General features: G+C 35.2%; 2 protein-coding genes across 2 annotated transcripts in view; one reads left to right on the top strand and one right to left on the bottom strand.

Moving 5' to 3' along the window:
• The window catches only part of CAPSL (calcyphosine like), a 77,042-nt gene extending 66,389 nt beyond the window's left edge, over window positions 1-10,653 (top strand). Inside the window, exon 6 of the mRNA XM_051989839.1 lies at window positions 9,851-10,653. Within this exon, the coding sequence (XP_051845799.1) occupies window positions 9,851-9,880 (30 nt within the window). The 3' untranslated portion in view covers window positions 9,881-10,653. The remainder of the gene's footprint in view (window positions 1-9,850) is intronic.
• Window positions 1-20,364, bottom strand: part of IL7R (interleukin 7 receptor) — a 30,362-nt gene extending 9,998 nt beyond the window's left edge. Inside the window, exons 1-5 of the mRNA XM_051989793.1 lie at window positions 20,255-20,364; window positions 14,142-14,280; window positions 7,994-8,154; window positions 4,775-4,932; window positions 2,165-2,333 (exon numbers count right to left, since the gene is read on the bottom strand). Coding sequence (XP_051845753.1) covers window positions 2,165-2,333; window positions 4,775-4,932; window positions 7,994-8,154; window positions 14,142-14,280; window positions 20,255-20,333 — 706 coding nt within the window. The 5' untranslated portion in view covers window positions 20,334-20,364. The remainder of the gene's footprint in view (window positions 1-2,164; window positions 2,334-4,774; window positions 4,933-7,993; window positions 8,155-14,141; window positions 14,281-20,254) is intronic.
• Between the last annotated feature and the right edge of the window lie 1,139 nt (window positions 20,365-21,503).

The following is a 21,503-nucleotide window of genomic DNA, read 5'->3' as shown; positions in this document are numbered from 1 at the left end:
TTTGTACATGTGGGATCCTTTTCCCTTTTTTATTGTCTCTTTGGAATAAAGACCCAGTAGACACTGTTAGATCAAAAGGTATAAACAGTTTGATAGCCCTTTGGCCATAGTTCCAAATTGCTCTGTAAAATGGTTGGATCTGTTTGCAACTCCACTAATACTACATTAGTGTTCTAGTTTTTCCACATCCCCTCCAATATTTATCACTATTTTTTCCTGTCATCTTAGGTCATCTGAAGGTGTGAAGTGGTATCTCAGAGTTTTAATTTGCTTTTCTCTAGTCAATAGTAATTTAGAGCATTTTTTTCATATGACTCTAAATAGATTTTATTTCTTTATCTGAAAATTGTCTATTCATAATATTCTTTGACCATTTATCAATTGGGGAATTGACTCAGTTCTCTCTATATATTTTAGAAACATGGTCTTTATCAGAAACACTGGCTATAAAAATTATTTCCAAGCTTTTGGCTTTCCTTTTAATCTTGGCTGCATTGGTTTTGTTTGTGTAAAAATGTTTTAATGTAATGTAATCAAAATTATCCATTTTGCATTTCATAATGTCCTTTAATTCTATTTTGCTCATAAATTCAGCTCTTCTTCAAATATCTGACAGGTAAACTATTCTTTGCTCTCCCTATTTGCTTATAGTATCACCCTTTATATCTAATTCATGAATAAGACTTTATCTTGATATAGAGTGTGAGATGTTGGTCTTTGTCTGGTTTCTGACATACTACTTTCCAGTTTCCTCAACAATTTTTGTCAGACAGTGAATTTTTATCCCAGAAACTGGAATTCCTGGGCTTAATAACCACTAGATTATTATAGTCATTGACTATAGGTTCACAGAATCTAATCTATCCTATCTAATTCACTCCTCTTGTTCTTATCTAGTACTAAATATTTTTGATGACTTACACTTTATAATATAGTTTTATGTCTGGTACAGCTAGGCCACTTTCCTTTGCAGTTTTTTTTTTCACTAAGTTTCTGGATATTCTTAGCCTTTTGTTTTTCCAGATGAATTTTGTTATTATTTTTTTTCTTGCTCTATAAACTAATTTTTTGGCAGTTTGATTGATATGGCACTGAGTAAGTAGATTAATTTAGGTAGAATTGTAATTTTTATTACATTAGCTCAACGTACTAGGGTTGTTTAGATCTTTATTTGTGTGAAAAGTCTTTTGTAATTGTGTTCCTGAGTTTGGTTTGGCAGGTAGATTCCCAAATATTTTATATTGTCTACAGGTATTTTAAATGGAATTCTTTCTATCTCTTGCTGTTGGGTTTTGTTGGTAATATTTAGAGTTTTACGATTATATTAATTGATTCTTATAACAACTCCATGAGATAGGTGATATTATTACCCCCATTTTACAGATGAGGAAGCTGAGACAGGTTAAATGACTTGTTCAGGGTCACACAGCTAGTAAATATCTGAGGCAGAATTGGAATTTGGATCTTTCTTACTCCAAGGCAATGCTCTTACCCACTGTACTACCTAGCTGCCTCAACCAAGATATTATTGATTATCTAGGTAAGGTGTTGTGGGTCTGCAGTGTCTGGCACATAGTAAATGCTGTAGAATGGCTGGCTATAATTAAAGCAGTAGTTAGAGTCAGGAAGACCTGAGTTCAAATGTATAATGTTGGACAAGATAATCTGTTTCCCCTGGTTTCTTCAACTATAAAATGAGGCTGATAATAGCATCCCTTCTTAGAATTGTGAGGATCAAATGAAATTTTAAAAGTGCTTAGCAGAGTGCATATAGTAGGTGCTTAACAAATCCTTTCTTCTTCCTCCTTTTTTTCTTTCAGCTTTACTTCCTTCTCTTTCCTTCCCTCCTTTCTTTTCTCTTTGCCTTCTTGCTTCCTTTTTCCTGTCCCTCTTCCTTCTTCTCTTTCCCCTTCTTTCCCCTCCAGTCCTTCCTTTTTTCCTTCATTCTTTCCTACCTTAGCTCTTTTTCTTTCCTCCTTTCTTTTCCTTTTCTTTATCCTTCCTTTCCCCTTCCCCTCTCCATTTTCCTTCTTATTTTCTTCCCTCCTTCCTCCTTTCCCTTTCTCCTTTTATCCCTCTTTCCTTCATTCCTTAATTCCTCTGTTCCTTCCTCCTTCTGAAAAAGAGGCCACAGATATAAACACAGAGCATGATCTGAGTATACCTGCTTTGGGTCTTGATGGTGTCATGAAGTAGACACTGGGGCTCCAATCACTCCAAGACCCAGCAAAAAAGTTTCCACCAGGAAGTGACCGTATTTTAACTTCATATGGTGTGTTTGGTTGCAACTTTCTCTCCAGAAGTGTTGCCTGAGGATATCGTGAGCTTATGTGCTAAAGAGTAAAAATGTAATATATAGGTTACATTGTTAAATAGGTTACATTTGATAAATAGGTCATATTCAAGTTGAAACAAGTCAAATTTAATTCAGTGATAAGGGCTTATTTTTTGAAGATCAAATTCCTTGGAGGTCTTCAACAGTTTTTAGTAAAACAATAGGTATTATACTGGTCAGATGAACTTAAATAATTTTATATTATATAGGTGGCTATCTTTTTTGTTTGTGGTCAGTGCCAGGAGAAAAAGAAAAGTGGATTAGGAAAAATGGATTAGGTAAACTAGATCTCTGAATAGAGTCCATTTCAACCATCACTTCACTTCCATTCTCTGAATTGAAGAAGAGAGAGATGAGGAAGGTGGAACCTCTGCCCTGAAAGTCATGAGCCTGGCTGCAGATGATGGTGATAATCTCAAGCATGTGAGGGTGCAAAAGACAAGGTAGAGGGATGCTTTTGGCTTGGAAGGAATAAACAATATCATTATGTTCAAAAGAATGATGCCTGAATTATTTCCTTAGCTCAAAAGAGGCTATGTCTTAGTGAAGACATGCAGGGATTCTTTTATTTCATTGCAGTAGATATGGTCCACATTGCTTATTGTTTGAGTAGGTACATTTTATATTATGTACTGTATTTCCCTAGTCTCTGTCTAAAATAATTGTGCAGTAAGAAATCTTAAAAGTCATTTCCTCAGGAGAGGGCTTGAGAATGGGAGTTGGGGATTGGGCCAATTCTGGGAAGGTGAAGGCTAGGAAAAAGTAACCTTTTGACTATTGAGTGGGCCCAGGACATATCTACTATTGACTCACAATGTATAGACTGGATATTTTGGGGTACAGAATCAGGAATATGGTGGAAGGGCCACGAAAGAATGCAAGTAAAAATTATAAGACATTAAAATAAATTCTGAACTAAAATACCAATTAAAATGGGCATTTTCTTATATATACTAAAAGAACATGGAATGAGATAGTAAATTTTGAAGAAAAAGAGAATCCAGTTAGAAGGGGAGCCTCTACTTGATTCCAAAAAGGATAAATCAGATTTAAGCAGGTAGGATTATGGTAGTTTAGCCCAAAGTGGATGATCTGAAGGGAAACAATAGGTAGATTTAGATAAGTCAGAAGCCCAAGAGGAGAATTTTTTAGAGGTTAGAGACAAAAGTGGCATCTTCATTCAAGGATCCAAGGGGTATGGATCAGGAGGAGGATAGGAAGAACAGAATGGTTTTGGGAGTGGGGTGGGGAGATAGTATAAGAATGTGAGTGTTTATCCAAGCCAGGGCTTCTGGACATAAAGCTTTCCTAAAGTTAAGAAATGTAGTATCTGGAAGGGCCAAGATTCTGACAGCTTTGCTCCAGCCAGTCTATTCATTAGAGATCTCAAAGTGGCAGCACATTTAACCTGTGTAGTAGAATCACTAATTTTTGGACAAAAACCAAGAGGAATAATAAAACAGGAGAGAATGAACTAGATGTATAAGCTGCGATCTGATTGGGAGAGATCATATTGAGCCACAGACCTTTGAAACGTCATTGATATTTCCCTTTGAGTTCATCTGAAAGTTACTCCTGCAAACCCTTGAAATATTTATTTTCCCCAGTAATTGGAATAAAGGAAGCCCTTTAAACCACTTTTTAAAAGAATGACAAATTATTTTCAGGGAGCAGAAGTAGGAAAAGATCTGTTTGTTGCTCTGCTGATTTACTGGAGTCTTTCAAGTCCTCAGACCAGAGGAGGGATGTAATGTCAACTACAGACTAATAGAGGGAGATGGGCAGCTAGGTGGTGCTCTGGAATTGGAATCACAAAGACTCATCTTCACGAGTTCAAATCTGGCCTCAGGTATTTATTTAGCTTTATGAATTTGAGTAAGTCACTTAACCCTGTTTGCCTCAGTTTGTTATTCTACAAAATGAGCTGGAAAAGATAGTGGCAAAGCAGTCTAGTATCTTTGCCAAGTAAACTCCAAATAAGGTCATGAAGAGTTCAATATAACTAAACATCAATAATTGAGGGGAAGAGCCCTGCAATCCAAGTTTTGATATCTGTTGTGTTGCTAAGCCTAACTCCAGTGGATCCTGGTCACAGGAGAATCTCATCCAGCATTTGCCTGGTTTAAATGAAGTCACTAAAAACCTGCATATCCTGAAGCCACATGATAGAAGAGAATTTAGATTTTCCCACTTCTCAAAGTTAGAAAGGCATCTAGTTCAATCTTTTTCTACCTGATATCAGAGGCTCCTACATAACTTGCTGAAAACTTTCCTTTGACTGCATAGACAACAGAGGAAAACAGTGGTCTTGAAGGGACTCAGAAATATTAAGAATTGACTTGATCCTGATAACCCCAAACTATCAGGTTGCCTATTTATTCTGCTGGGATAAAAGTGTAACAAGAAAATCAGGTGAAATAAGAGATATATCTAACTTACCATCCAGTCGCTGTTATTATTTTCTTGGTGATAGGCTATATCATGGATTAACTCTTTCACATAGTCCTTCCATAAGTGTGTTGTATTGAATGTTAGCACAAAGTCATTTGCTGCCTTGCGATAAGTGACAGATACGTTAAAAGGAGCTTCAGGCTTAACTAGAAATGAAAACAGAAAAAGAGGTCAGGACAGAGGGCAGATAGAAAGAATTAACAAAGTACCCCCTTTCTCCAGAGCTCCCTGTCTTCTGAACCCCACTCTTAATTTCCTGGCCTATCTCTCAAGGTTTGCGAGGATGAAATGAGATCCTAATTGTAAAGCACTTATCACTTTTGCCTAGTACATATTCATTTACAAGAAATGCTTGTTTTCTAGCTCCCTTCCCCTGTCTGGCTCTAAAGAGAGAGCAAATCAAGAGTTTCAATAACATTATTCTATTCAGCAGCAAATGGAGTGGGATACTTCAGTGGTTAAGTACCCTTAGTGCTGCAACTAAGAGTAACATTGACATGGCACAGAGGCAGAATGGAGTGGTTTGACCTAGAGGAATCCAGATACCTGGGTTTAATTCTGGTTCTACTACTATGGAATCTTGGTCTAGTCACCTGCTATGCCCTCCAAGAACTATATCTAAAACAGGGCTATCAGGTCTTAGACCCTGGGCTCCATATTTAGAGGATATCTAAAGCACTTGCAGAGGATACTTAGAATATTTTATAGCATTTTATTATCAAGGAGAATTAGTTAAAATAGGGAGCTACCAGAGACCTCATTTCTTTCTTCCTAGGTAAATGCCTATCTGGCCCTTCCTGACCTGTTCTGTTTCTGCCTACCTATCCTCCTATAAGCGACTTCTAAGCCATTCACCCTGTCTGGTTTGGGCTGCTCCAGATTGCCTGTGTCTACTCCATGGCTATCTATGCCCAGATGATAAAATTGCTACTTAGGTCCCTGACTTATCATCTGAGAATATTTCAAATCATTTGAGTAAATAAAATAATGATCAAATGAAAGCCTGCCATGCTTGAGTTAGTGGAAATATAATATTGGAAAAAGATAGATTTCTGCCTCCAAGCAACTATAAAATAGTAGGGATATAAGATGAGTATCCAAATAGCTATAACATAAAAATATGAATTAGACCATAGAAATTACATTGAAAAAGTCCAAATGGAGTGGTTTAAGAGATTCAAAGAAGAGGACATCATTTTTAGCTTGCAAGCTCATAGAGAGCTTCAAGTCAGTGCCAGGAGATGACAAGAACATTTAACCAAATGTTCCCCAAAGGGGAGATGACACCTGCACTGAGTCTGGAAGAGAGGGAAGAGTAAAGATGGGGGATGAGGCTCCATGAAGATTATAAAAGATTGTGGAGAAGCACAATGTTTTAGTTACATAAGGGTTGTTAGGATAGCAAGTGTCTCTAGTGTCTTCTAAGCTTGCTAGCTAAGCTGGAGACACTAGGCTTCCTGCCCACCTCTTGTAGAGTTCCCTGTTCTGCTCTAGCCCGAGGTCGCCCACTCACTCTGAAAGTGTGGTTGCTACTGAATGGGTTGCCTGCTTATTTGCAGGGCTGATCTCAAACTGAGATAGGATCTATGGAAGGTTTGACATCTAACCAAATCTAGAGCTATAGAGAAAAGCAATTCAATGCAGACTTATCTCCTGTGGTAACTGAGTCTACTCTCCAGTTTTGAAGATTCAGTAGAATCAATTCTACATGGTTATGTGAGGAGCTATTAAAACATATGCAGTCTCTTGGACAATTTGTCTATTCTATAACACCACGCACATGGCAAAACACATTAATAGTTATCAGAAAGGCAAAGGAAGGAGGGAGATGGGGACAAAAATAAAGATCAAAGAAAAAGTACTAGTCTTTTCTCCTGACTCCATTACTGATAGAACACTTTTTTCCACCAATCCAAATCCTTTTTCTGCTCTTCCACTAAAAATTTTAGGACCTAAGTCCATTCCTCTTTCTCTTCCTCTTCCTCTCCCTTTCCCCACCTTCCTTTTATGGAATTCCTTTTATGTAATGGCCACACTAATTAATCTTTGCCCACAGAATCAAGTCTGTTATTCAAGATTCCCTGAAATCTGGTCCCAAACAATTCAATAAATTCAGTTCAACTACATGTAACAAACATGAGTTGCTTGAGTTAGACTGCTAAGGAACCAAAGATAAAAATAATAGCATCCTGGATCTCAAGACATTCTATTTGGAAGGACATAATGTACACACACATACATGCTCACATATGTACATATATCACCCCCCACATATATACATACATATATCATATATTATTATTATTTGGTTCTGTGAACCCACTGATATGAATCAATAAGCACATATTTGTTTATCTGAATCAGTTGGATCAGTTGACTGACAAGTTGTTTATAATATGCATTTGATAAAAGTTAAAAATGATTGCTCAGTAACCAATCAAGTGAATCAAAATGGTTAAATTGGAGGTGCACAAAGACATAATCTTTCAAATAAAGGAGATCATTACTAAATACTTTTAAACATTATCTCAGTCTAGTTTTATTATAGCCATGTGAGATAGATACTAAGGTTTCATTATTTTCACTCATAATTAAGGATGGCTCAGAGAAATTATGTGACAAAGCCACACAGCAAGTACCAAAGCTAGGGATTGAAACTTGTTGGTCTCCTTGTGGCATGCCACGTAACAGTACAGAAAATGCTCCAAGAAGAATAAAGGAAAGTGAGGAAAGAGTCACAAAAAGAATTGTATTTCATTGGTGGCAGAAGGATCAAAGTCCATTCTTTTAAAAATTATTATTTATTTTTTGACATATTTTTCTTTTAAAATTTTGAATTCCAAATTCTCTCCTTTTCATCGTTTCCCCCACCTACTAATCAAACTATATCAATTATGCATATGAAATTATGTAAAATATTAGCCATATTTTTTAAAGCGAGAAAAATAAAATGGAAAAATTATACTTCAATTTGAACAAAATTCATTCTAAAGGTCATCAAGTGCTACTCCTCCTACCTTCTTTTTTTTCTAGTATATTGTGTCCATCATCACTTTTTCGGGAGGGATTAAATGTTTTTCCCAGTCTTTTGCCAAAAATTCTGAGCCTCTGAATGTAAATGACTTTCACAATCAGTCAGTTTAAGGCATTTTAAAGGGATTGTGGCAGAGAATAAATTCCTAAATATTAAACTGCATAAGGTCTTACCTATTTTGGTTATCTTCAGTGTTTTGCAATTCATCTTACTTTTTCTGAATATCACACACATCTCACAAGGTTTAATCAGTGAAAATGATCTTGATTGTATAAAATAATCCTTTTCCCTTTTCATCATTATCTCACATCGTGAATCAGACATAAATGCGTCACTGTGGAATAAGATAGAGTCAGTATTAATCCAGGAATTATTGTTAACAATAATGATCCCATCTGCCAAGATCTAGCTGTTAGAAAACTAAAGGAGAGGATATCCTCTACCCCCAACTATGTAGGTTTGAACATAAAACCAGATGAACAGTCTTGGCAGTCTGGTCAGGGCTGGTCTGTTGTCCACAAATGACTTAGTACCATAAAAAATAGACTATGAATAGACTGTGATTATTCTTCATAGAATGCCAGCCTTGACCACTTTTTTTCAATTAAAAATTAAAATTAAAATTCATGACTTTTATGTGACTCATTTTCTGATGAAACTTCCACCCTTATAGAACCTTTCTTTATAAATAAAGAAAGCCAAGTACAACGAAGTAACATCGTGACTTTGTTTAATAGTGTGTGCCCTATTCTGCACTAATAGTTCCTCACTCACAGCAAGAAGAGGGAGATCATTATTATTTATTTATTTTTTAAGTGAAAAACTGTACTATGTTTATTTCCTTTTGTCATCTGTCATTTTAAAGATGAATAGCATCTTCTTTCATAAATCCATGTCTTTCCATTTTTTAAAAAAATTGTTCTCTTTTCTTTTTTTTTTGATAGTATTTTATTTTTCCAAATACAAGCAAAGATAGTTTTCAACATTGACCATTGCAAAATCTTGTGTTTCAAATTTTTCTTCCTCTCTTCCCCCCATTCCCTCCCTCAAGACAGCAGGAAATCCAATATTAGTTAAACATATGCAATTCTTCTAAAATATTTCCATATTCATCATGTTGCCCAAGAAAAATTAGATCAAGAGTGGGGGAAACATAAGAAAGGAAAAAAAATTAAGCAAACAACAGTTTTAAAAAAATGAAAATACTATGCTTTGATTCACATTCTAGCATTATTTTAGAAGGAAAATGATGTTCCTCTGGAATTAGAGATAAAGGAAGGGGTGAAGCAAAATAGAGAATTATATTAGGGATATTTTCTCTCTTTTACAGAAAAATGTTTATCTCTAATTATTGGATTTGGGTTTTGGGTATGATTGAATGATTTTATATATATTCTTCTTCTCATTTTCTTGGTATAATCAAGTTATAATATTATGTGTTGGTTCCTGGACTTTCTAAAGAGAATACTGGGAATTAATTCTGAGGTAAATCTGCCACATTCATATGATATTGCTGTGATACATGCTTACAAATAATTATATATATTCACTTGTAGGGAATCACTTATTACTCTAATGAAATATTTAGAAAATACATATGTAGTTTATCAATAGAAGTTTATATAAATCAAGGCAACAATAGTGAAATCCTATATTATATCAGTCTAAAAAAATTTTTTTTTTGCGAAGCAAATAGATTTTCTTGATGCTTTGTCTTGGAATTTTGAGAGACCAAGCAAAGACATACTCACATATGTTTTTTTTTTTTTTTTTTTTTGACTCAAGTCACTTTGAACTGGTGCTACCACACCCCCTTTAAAATTGGGAGTTTACATTTTGCATTCTCATCAATTCCTTTATCCTAGCATATTAACTCTTTGAGAGTTTAAGTATTTAATTTCCACTCCTGTTGCTAAATGTACCATCCAAATAATTCAATTCTAGTAAACTTTTGACATGGTGCTTAGCTGCATGAGTTCTAGGAAATATAGTTTGAAAGAAACAAAATTGTCTTCTTTCTGTTCTTGAAGGAGTACCTGGAGACAGAATGGGGAATTTGAGCTCAGATTTTCCTGGGCTGCTGAAGAGGAATGATCACCCTTACTGTGAAGGAGGCGATGGAAGCATCTAGCAGCACAAATAATGGGAATAAATGCTCTGTGGAAGAAAGGAGCACTAGGGTATATTCATCAGGATATATGGGGCAATTGGGACAGGCTGTCGGAAACTTTGACAAATTTGTCCTTGGCCAAGAATCCAGGCAGCCAGCCAGTGTGGATGTCATCTATTTCATCTTTTCATGTTTTATATCCAGATGAAATTCCCTGAAATCTCTGGAATCTTTAATATGATGATACCATAAAAACTCTCTCAAAGTTCAGTTAACACAGCCCAACTTAACCCTAGTCATTCCCCATGCATGATTCTCTCTCATCATCTCAGCCTTCTGCAAACATGGATTTTAAGCTTTTATAGAATAAACTTTTGCTATTTGGAAACAATCTCACATTTTATAGTGTTGTGACTATAGAACTAATTACTCTTCCTTCTTCTCCTCCCATGTTTCATTTGAAGGCATGTCTTCAAAGAACCTATCAATGATTTTTGGTGAGTTATTCCTGTAATATTTTTAGTCCAGGAAGATGAATCTGGATCAATGTAATTTTAAAATCCCTTTAATTCATCTGAATGTTGGCTTAATTAAATAAACTAAAAACTGCTGCAAAGATATTTGCCAGATCATTTTCATAATAGAAATTGATTCCAAAGTTAATTGGAGTATAATGAATTTGAAGCTTATGATATATTTGAAAGCAGCTAAATGATCATACCCCTCTACTTCTCAAGTGAATTTGATTTCACATACTCTATACACACCTAAGAGATATCTGGATCTTCCCACCACAATAGCTTTTCAAGAATTGCCTGCTAGCTAATGCCAGCAGAGTCAGGTTTTCACATCAGTTTCCAGAACTACTGGAATCTAGCATCCTCATAGGTAGCTAGGTGTCTCAGTGGATAGAGTGCTGGACCTGGAGTCAGGAAGTTTTGAGTTCAAATCCAGCCTCAGACACCAGCTGTGTGACCCTGGGCAAATTATTTAACTTCTGTCTGCCTCTGTTTCAAAAAAGGAATCTGCAAAATAGGAATAATAATAGCACCTACCTCCCATAGTTCTTGAGAGATTAAAATGAGATAACTGTAAAGCATTTTAGAAACCTTAAAGTATTATGGAAATCTACTACTATTACTTTTATTATTATTATTTCTACTGCTGCTACTGCTAGTAGTACTACTATTACTATTATTTATCTTATTTCTACCAAAATATTTGACAACTAATGAAATGCCAAGTTGATGGTATAGATGCTAACTCTGATGGCTTGAAAGATCTCATTCTGTGAATCCATTGTAGCATTATAACCTGACACAATTCATCTATTTCTCCTGGAGAGCCCGAGCTGGAAATAGCACCAAGTGGAGCCATCCTTCCATTCCTGTTTCTCACATTACCGTGAGCTTTTCCTGGGCTGCTTTCTGTCAATGCTCCCTTCCCTTTTTCTCCTCCTGTCTAGATATTGACCTCATCTCCAACCCTACCTCTTCTAGAGAGTACCCAGAATGTACTTCTCCATTCTGACACACAGGCTCATTAATTCTCTACTTCCCCATGGTAGTCAGGCAGTTGGTTCAAGTTTCTTCTCTTCCCACTGTGTAGTACAGAAAATCTCTTCTCCACTAAAGAATCCTGGGCTTTGCTATCTGTTCTGCTGTTGCTGTATCCTTATGAACTCTATGCCTTCACATTTATCCTGCTGCCTAAGCCTCCCTTTGTCTTGTCTCCTCTAATTAGAATGTCTTTTCCTTGAGAATACAAATTATCTTCTTTTGCTATCTATATATTTAGCATTTAACAAAGTGTTTGGCACATAGTACTTAATAAATTCTTTTTCATATATTACTTTACTGGACTCATAAAACAGATATAGAAATAGAAATATCAGAAATATGCTGTGAGATGAATCCAAATATTTGACAATATATGGGAGCATGGCCAAGTACTATGCAAGAAAAGGTAGATTGAATGTTTATCATATGTGCACATTTAACCTGTAATACCCCCAGGAAGCTAAGACTATGAATTGCAGAGAAAATGCTAATTTTCTTTGGTAGAGAAAGCCCTCTCACTATGAATTTCCTTTGTTAATGAAATCATAAACCCAGTTATGTCATTGGTTCTCTTTGAAAACAAAAGATAAACAACAATAACAGACCCAGTAGGCACTGTGAGAGATTGTAGCTGAGTAGCTCTAAGACATTGGAATTATCCAACCTCTTGGGTCACTGTCTTGGATCTGTTTCAAAGCTAGAAATTAAGATCATCTACTTTTATGAAGTGAAGGCTCAGACAAGAATCACACACACACACACACACACACGTATGCATACACATACATATATCACATAAATAATGTTTAAACATATACATATATTATATAAACAATGCGTGTATATATGTATATACACATGCATGCACATATAAACAAATTATATCTTAGCTGTTAATGACAGCCAAAAGATACTCTGACAAAGCAAGTTGTCTTCCTACTGAACTGATAGTACTTCCCATTTATACTATCTCTTGTTGTCTTCACAATTTTGTTGAGAAGAGAATAAATCATTTATTCAGACAAGGAAATCGAGATTGAAAAAAGGTAAAAACGTCTGCTAAGGTCATATAATTAGGAAGAGAGAGAACAGGACTTCAAATCTCTGGCTGCATGTTCTTTCATTATGCCACAAACTAAATTGCCTTTTATATTGTTCCCTTTGCTGCTTGTCTCCTAGCATTCATGAGAATGATGATCCCAATTCTATCTATAGATGTGTGTAAATTTAATTAAATTAAGCAGATATTTATTAAGCAAGAGTGAGCAAGGCACTGTGCAAGGAACCATAGTTGGTTCAAAGCAACATGGTGAAAGGGCAGATAGAAATATTTTTTTCCTTTTCTGATGAGGTTTTGATGTAATTTTCCCTTCAGTAATTTCAGCCAGGATTTAGGATTAAGGTTCCTTAATATGGACTTTCATAATCATGTAAATCTATTCCATTTTTCATGTCTGTTGCTCATTTTACAGTTAGAAGTTGACAGGTAGAGAAAAATTGGTATTTCTTCCTTGGGGAAATGAAAGATTTTATAAAGATGCTTAAGGCATTTGGATATATTGTGAAAGAAATAGGTAAGGAATGTCCCCCTCCTTTTATGGCCAAGTATATAGGGTTACTATATAGAAATTCTGGGCTTCATTCATATTTGGACCATCTAAACATAAAGTATGGATAGATAGGGCTGGTTTGGCACTATCAGGATGGTTCTGCAGCTGCCTTACTAAGAAAAATGGACTAGATGCAGCCTGTGGTACACTAGATAGAGCAATAGAACTGGACTCAAGAAGCCTGAATTGAAATTCAGCATCAGATACTTATTAGCTTTGTATTTCTGAGTAGGTCATTTAAGGTCTATCTCAGTTTTCTCATCTGAAACAGAGGTGATAACAATAGTATCTACCTCCCAGCATAATTATGAAGATACATGGATATAATATTTGTAAAATCCTTTGCAGACCCATAATGTACAATCTAAATATTAATGTTGGTGTTGTTAATCTTGTTATTAAAGATCTATTTGCCTTCAATTAGGCTTGTGATCCTGTTCAAATCACTTCACCTCTCCTATACTTGGTTTCCTCATCTAGGAAAACATATTAGTCTATATGTCCTCTAAGAGGAAAATCTCTGTTAAAATCAAAAGAGTGTTTCTCTAATTGCTGGTTATGGAGAAACTTCAGAGGGATTTGGAGCTATTATGATCTGCATGACAGCTTGGCAGTTGGGCCAGCAAATTCTGCTAAATGAATATGAACTCCCATCCTTCACTTCCTCTGCTTTTCTTTTATACTTTCTCTCTTTCATTCTTTCCTAGAATCTAGGATGTACTATCAATCTAAGGAGGAAAGAGGAGCTACAGAATTACAAGGAGAGAGCATGAAGATGAATTAAGGATCAATGTGTTTATGACTATACAATCTCTATATGTTCATGCAGATATGTATAGATGCATGTGTGCATCTAATAACAGTCTTTATAAAGGAATTTAGGACATTCATGAAATGACAGAGTTGGATAATTCTGGTATCAATATAAAAAGTCCCCCTCCCTTTTTTTTTTAGAAGGAATAGACACATAGAGTACTAAAAAAGACTTTGTAGTCTCTATCCCTGCAAAAAATAAAAACAAAAAAACACAATAGTTTCTCACCATAGTTTGAACTCCAAATTGGAGCTATTGACTGATGAGTCATTGAAAGAACAAGTCAGTGTGTGCTGCTGGCCATGGACTTGCAATTGGCTATAGCAAGTGAAGTCATAGTCATCTTGTTCCTCATCTCCAAATTCATCTAGAGAGCAACACACAGATTATTAGTCAAGCAAGAGATTTCATTAATTTGAAATGTGGGATATCTAACAGGGAATGGACTTATTATTTAAGATATTTTCAGAGAGGAGCCAAAGGCTAAAGTTAGCTTTTTAAAAAATAAAATACTATTCATAAATAAAAATAATCATAAATGGAGTGGCTTTGGGGAAAGAGGAATGAGGTTAAAAAATTATCTAACATATACCAAGAAAAAATTTCCTAATTTAAAAGATGCACATGATGTGCTCTCTTCTACTTAACATTTCTAATTTGTATTATATTTATTTATGAATATGCCATCAATTACTTATAGTAAATAGCAAAGTCTTAGAGGGAACGGATTTTTTTTTTATCATTGTATTTCCAACCATTCTTAGCAGAGCATCTCACACATGGTATTTATATAGGATTATAGAGTTAAAGATATAAGCAAACTTAGAAGTCAAATTGTCTACAATATGATGAGATGAGATGATGAGAAATTGAGTCCCAGAGACACATGTGACTTGCCTAAAGTTACAAACATTCCAAGTGGCTGAGAGAGGATTCAAACCCAAATTGTCTGATGTTACACTCAGCCTTCTGTCCATGACATGCTATGTCTTAGCCATTTAATAAATTTTAAAAATTTGTTGAATAGCTGAAAGAAATAGACTTTGTGCAATAATTGAATGTGTTTATTCATTCAGATTGAATTTAGCTTTGCCACTTGAATGAATTAAAAAACATTTCTTAAGTACTTTCTATTGCCAAGCTCTGTACTGCAGATTCAAATAGAACAAATGAAAGACAGTATCTGCTCTCAAAGGACTCATGCTATAATTGAAGAAGATGATAATAAAGTTCAGTTATATCCTCATTTTTCTCATCTGTAAAAGGTGGGTGGCAGATAAAATGAGTTCTAGGGTTCCTGACAGTATCAAAATTTTCTGTGATCTTTTCATTGATCTATTTGCTTGGTTAATTATTAATTATTAAGCCAGAGATAATGCATATCATGAATAATTTTAATTTAAGATTTCATTACATTTTCTTTTTTCTTTATTAGAGGAAAAGAACCAATAAGCATAGAAATGGAATATATATTTATTAAGAACCCACTTTGTACCAGGTACAATGCTCAGCATTTTATAAATATTATTTTATCTTAGTCCCACAACAACCTTGTGAAGTAGAAGCTATTATTGTCTCCATTTTACAATGGAAGAATTTGAAGCATTTAGATTAAGTGAATTGTTCAGGGTCATATAGTTAATATGTTTCTGAGACTAAATTTGAACTCAGGTCTCCCTAACTTTAAGCCCAGCACTCTATTCACTGTTTCACCTACCTGCCTTTGATAATGATACTAGACATGTATGTAATAATAACAAATAATAACTAGATACTGTGTTTAGCAATTTATAACTATAATCTCATTTTATCCCCATTATAACACTGTAAGGTAGATGTAATTATTATCTCCATTTTATAGATGAAAAAACTTAGGCAGCAGAGGTTATTGACTTCCAGATCACACATCTGTTAAGTATCTGAGACTGAATTTGAACTCAGGCCCAGTATGTACTATTCACTGTACCACCTAGTTGCCTCCAATAATAACAATTGACTGTTATGTGCTCTAAATAATTACAATAACTTTCAAACATTATCTCAATTTGTTCTTTTAACAATCCTATAAGACAAGTGCTACAGATGCTTATTTGACAGATGAGGAAACAGGCTGAAAGGTTAAGTTGTCCAGGGGCATATAATTAGTAAGCTTCTGAGGTGCTATTTGAACCCCAATCTTCCTGACTCTAATATTATGCATTGTTATGCTTATTATTACAGCTCAAGACTTGAGTCTCCATGGCTCACTTTTCCTACCCACTTGCTGTAGGATCTTAGTTGAAACTAAGATGCACAACCCCACTGACAGATTATGATATACCAATTTATTTCAGGAGGCAACTGGGATGATAAAAAGACTCTAAATTTAGAATGGCAAAATTCTATCTAATCAGTCTCTATCACATGAAAATTAAGTTTAAGAAACTTAACTTAGAAATGAGAAGACTTTGGGGAGACATGATAACTTCTAAAAGGTGGTTATTTTGGAGAAGAATAAGACTTATTTTGTTTGGCCTCAACAAATAAAACCAAGGACAATAGTGAAAGCTGCAAAGAAGCAAATTTAAATTTGATGTCAGGAAAAATTTCCTGATGTTTAGAGCTATCCAGAAATGGAAATGGCTATCTCAAAAGGTGATGGAGTGTTCATCCTTGGAAGTCTTCAAATATTGGTTAGGTAACTATTTATTGGGTTTGTTAGAAAATCTAACCTATTTGGGGGTACCTATTTGGTTATAGGTTAGACCAGGTGATTTCTCAGTTGTTTTTGTACTTTAAAATTCTATGCTGGTCCCATAAAGGCAGAATTTCCAGGTAAGACATTTTCTAGGAAATTAAGAATGATCACACTGAATCAAATCCATAGACCATTCAGCTCAGGGCTGTAATTTTCAATGGAGGGGCAAAGAACATGCATTCTTCCTCTCCCTGATGTAAGCCTTAAAAAATAAGCATATTCAAACCTCTATTAGTCACTGTTTCTAGTTCCTAAGATTGTCACAGCTGTTTGATTCCACTGCTATTGGACGTACTACATCTTAGGGTGCAGTTTCTTTTTGCATTTCATAACTGACATGTGATGTAGCTTTTTCCTTACTTGTCTTCCTTTATCTTGTTCAAGTTTCATTGACCTGAACCTCACTTCATGAATTTAGAGAATCTATCATCTCCCTCTTCATATTTGCTTTCCCAAACAGAAAAAATTTCTTCCTCCCCCTTTTTCTTCCTCTTCTTCTTCTTCCTCCTTTATCATCATCATCTTCTTCTTCATTATCATCTTCATATCATCATCTTCTTCTTCTTCTTCTCCTTCTTCTTCTCCTCCTTCTCCTTCTCCTTCTCCTTCTTCATCATCTCTTCTTTGTCTCCTCCTCCTCCTTCTTCTTTTCCATCTCTTTCTTCTCCTCCTCCTTCTCCTCCTTCTTATTTTCCTCCTCCTCCTTTCCTAATTTTTGTCCCTGCCTTTTCATTTCCCATTCTATCAGCTCCTCTTTGGATCTTTTATGGTTCTGTCATGCACAGTCATTATAACATGTCTTATTAATGTACAAAGTAAGACAGACTATGGGACATTTGGTAGAGGATTGGGGTTCAGATCTGTGATTTCATTGGCATGAGGGAATTTCTGGAATGGAGACTCCTCCCTACCCCCACTAATGTTGATCAACTACTTGCCTGTATTTTATGGTCTTAGACAGTTGCCTAGAGCATTGATAAGTAATTTGCCATAGTTTCATTGTCCACTAAAGATAAAACTTGAACCCCAGTCTTGTAAGACCTATCCTCTGTTAGGCTTCCTCATCATGGGTTAAATTAGTTTCCCCTAAATGTATCTAACTCAAGAGAAATATGAGATTAGTCTATAATGTGATTAGCACTCGTATTATAAAGATGTTTCGTGGAACTTAGTTTGCCTAATTGTATTGGCTATACTATGTGTAGGGTCCATCATTCTTTCATTAAAATGCTTGCTTTTTAGAAACAACTTCTTAACCTATCATCTTATATCTTGGTTCTGACACATACTAGCTGTATAACTATGGATATGTTTCTCTACCTCATTGAGCCTTAGTTTACTCATCTGTAAAATGGGAATAATACTTGTCACTCTCTACCCAGCAGGGTAATTTTGAGATAGAAACTTTGTAAACCTGTAATAGTTATATAATTGTGAGTAGGTGAAAATGAAGAAACAGTCTAAGGATGCTGCTAGGGGACCATCATCCCTGACCTTACCAGAGTTTTTTTTTTTTTTAATTTGCAAATAATGTCTGGTGAGTACCTGGAATTCTCAAAATCCAAGAAGGCTGAAAAATCTACTGATGGCTCAGAGGATAATTTAAATATAATCTCCAAATTTCAGACACTTGCCTCCTTTCCAGGCTCAGCTCAAGCATCACTTCTTTCAAGAAACCTTTCCTGAATCTGCTAGTAGTTAGTGCCTCTTAACCAATTGTTTTTATTCAGTCATTCAGTTGTGTTCAACTCTTGTGACACCATAGATCATAACACACCAATGTTCATGCAGTTTTCTTGGCAGAGGTACTGGAGAGGTTTACCCTTTCTTTCTCTAGTGAATTAAGACAGAAATTAAATGACTACCTTGGGATCACACACCTAGTAAAGGTCTGAGGCTGCATTTGAACTCAGGTATTCATGACTTTATACTCTGTCATCTATTCACTGAGTCATCTAGCTGTTTCCTAATCAATTACTTTGTATTCATTTTTCAAAAATTCTATTTTTATTCATCTATGGTCATATATTGCCTCTCCCTAGTAGAACATAAGTGCTTTGTGTCTCCAGCACTTAACTTAATGCTTGACACATAATAGGGTGTAAATACTACTGAAAAATTGATTAATTTGCTGACTTATATCTAATCGCTCCCAAATTAAAATATTTCAGAGTTGAGGTGACTGTTCTCTAAAGGCATATATGGTATTTTCCTCCTTTTTCTCAGAACTTAAAACATATTCCATGTAAAAACCAAATTTTCTCCTTGAGTCATATTTCAGGTTTTAAAAGAGATCATGTAAAAATTTGATCACATTTAAGATCATTTAAGATCACAAAGTGCGTTAACATACATTTTCTATGTTCAACATTCATCTTCTTTTCAAAGTACAAGCTTGCATTTACTATGAAATAATAAGTATTTCTGTGAAATGATTCATAATACAGTCAAATTGTGAGAAAATGTCAACTATATGACTTTTGTGTTTGACGAGAAAAAGTCAGTGATTTCCCTATTTGCTAGTTATATTATGTAAAATATCTAAACTGAGTCATCAGAACTAGTGGGTTTGATGCCATCTCTTGGGAAATGTTTCAAACTATAAAAGTAAAAGAATTTAATTTACAGGAAGGAATTGATATGAACAAGTTCCCAAAATACTGTACAGTTGCTTGCCTTTTATAACTGTTTGCTAGAAATTTTATGGATTGGTGCTATCTCATTGTATCTATGTTTCCTAACAGTAGGATTATCACAGCAATGATTCATCCCCTCATTTAGACTTACTAATATTGGTTTGTTAAAGAAAATTAACCTATTCAACATCTCTGGTAATCTGACTTCAAGGAAATTGTTCAGTTTTTTTTGACTATCTTCCAGAAAATTTAAAATCAAATCATGGGGTACTGTGAAAAGAGCAATAGTCTGGGAGACAAAAGAGCTAGATTCTGGTTCTGTGGTGGCTGTTGTCTAGAATGGCAAATTGTGAGGAATCTCCTAGATGGGAGGAAAACTGGAGCTATCCATTCAACCTCTCTAAATGTTTTATTAACTATTGAATGAAGGGATTGAATTCTACCATGGCTAAAATCACTTCTTGTGTCAACTTTTATGATCTCTTATGTTAAAAACTTCAAGCTTTAGTGGGACTTTCCAAGCACCATAGTTTTGTCACCAAATTCACACTTCAGGAATTCCTTAAAACATATGGAGGAAACTCACAGGAGGCAAATGGGACGGAGTTTTCGCATTGAAATCAACTTTCAAAATGTATTACTTGTGGAAGTTATAGGTGTTTATCCTTTTAAAGAAATGATATCTAGCAGATTTAAGATCCAGCTTTCAGTAATGCTAGTACTTTTTTCTGGATATTTAAGATTTAAATTATAAAGCAGGAATCAATATGAGTACCATTCTCCAATGCTCTTGATTTCCAGAATAAACTAGTTTTCAAATTATCATCTAAATCCTTAGTCCTGATCAGAAGCACATGCCCTGGTCCTCATCACTTTCCATGAGTCCCCAAAATTCTCATGACTCTGAATAACACCCCCCCAAAGTGTCAAAGTCCCATAATCCTAAAGAAAAGTTTAAAATGACTCACCATCCTGTCCAAAGCCACTTTCTCCAGAAGAGTGAAGTAAAAAGAATATGATACCAAAACCTGCACTGAGAATTGTCATTTTGAGAAAGAGAGACAGAGACAGAGAGAGAGACAGAGACAGAGAGAGAGACAGAGAGAGAGAAAAAGAGAAAGAGAGAGAGAGAGAGAGAGAGAGAGAGAGAGAGAGAGAGAGGAGGAGAGAACGAATCAGAGCTAGTAAGAACCAATGCCTGTGTAAGTGAAAGAAAAATTGGGGATGCGGCTTTATAAACCAGCACTAAGTAATTTTGTCTTGCTTAACCACAGCCAGGAGGAAATATAAACACATGAGAAATGAAGACGTGTCAGTAACAGGAAGCCTGAGTACTTGAAGAATTGTAGTAAGTAGAGGGGACTGCTGACTTTTACTGGAAATAGGGGTTTGTGAGACTTTGCTGAAGCTCCTAAGTTCTTCTGGTCTCCCCTACCTCTAAACTTGCTGCATAACACAATGGTTACAAATTAACTGGTTCTTCTTCTCACAGAGGAGAAATAGCCACATAGGCCGGCTCCATTCAAGATACAAAATACCTACTGTTAAAATTGAACAAATAACGAGGTCCTTCCAGTTCTCCAGAGGTTGTGATTTCTTACCTAAATGGGAGATTATGTGCCCTCCAAAAGATTTTTATCACAGAATTCTTAAAATATACTAGCTCCTTAGTGCTCTCTAAGAGCTGGTTCAATGTATAGTCAGTCAAATGCAGATTTCTTGAGGACAGAAACTGTATTTTGCTCTTTTGAGTTTGTCCTGCATTTAGTACAGTACCTGACACACAGCTGATACTTACAAAATATTTGTTGAATTGGATTTGCAAAAACCTAATTTGACCATAACTTTTTAGAAACCTTTTGCATGAGAAGAATTCATTGTTCCCTTATTTTGAACAGACATATTATTTCTCTAAGGTCAAATCACTAAATAACTATATATTAATATACAATGAGATTTAGTGGATAGAAAACTGATCTTGGAATTAGAATATGGGATGAATCCCCTAACATGTATTGACCATGTGATTCTGGTCAAGTCATTTAAGCTCCCAGTGTTCTGGGAAATGATCTAGAATTGTAAAATTGGAAAGAAGGTAAAACCTGCATTGATAGAAGGGGGCTCTTCATATAGGGGTTTCCCTATATCAAAAAAAATCATAGATACAGTCATCTTTTTATGTATATGTGTATGGAAATACTCTATATGGAAATATGG

This window comes from Antechinus flavipes, chromosome 1 (assembly GCF_016432865.1).
Source record: "Antechinus flavipes isolate AdamAnt ecotype Samford, QLD, Australia chromosome 1, AdamAnt_v2, whole genome shotgun sequence".
Taxonomy (NCBI): domain Eukaryota; kingdom Metazoa; phylum Chordata; class Mammalia; order Dasyuromorphia; family Dasyuridae; genus Antechinus; species Antechinus flavipes.
This window is presented reverse-complemented; position numbering and strand designations above follow the sequence as displayed.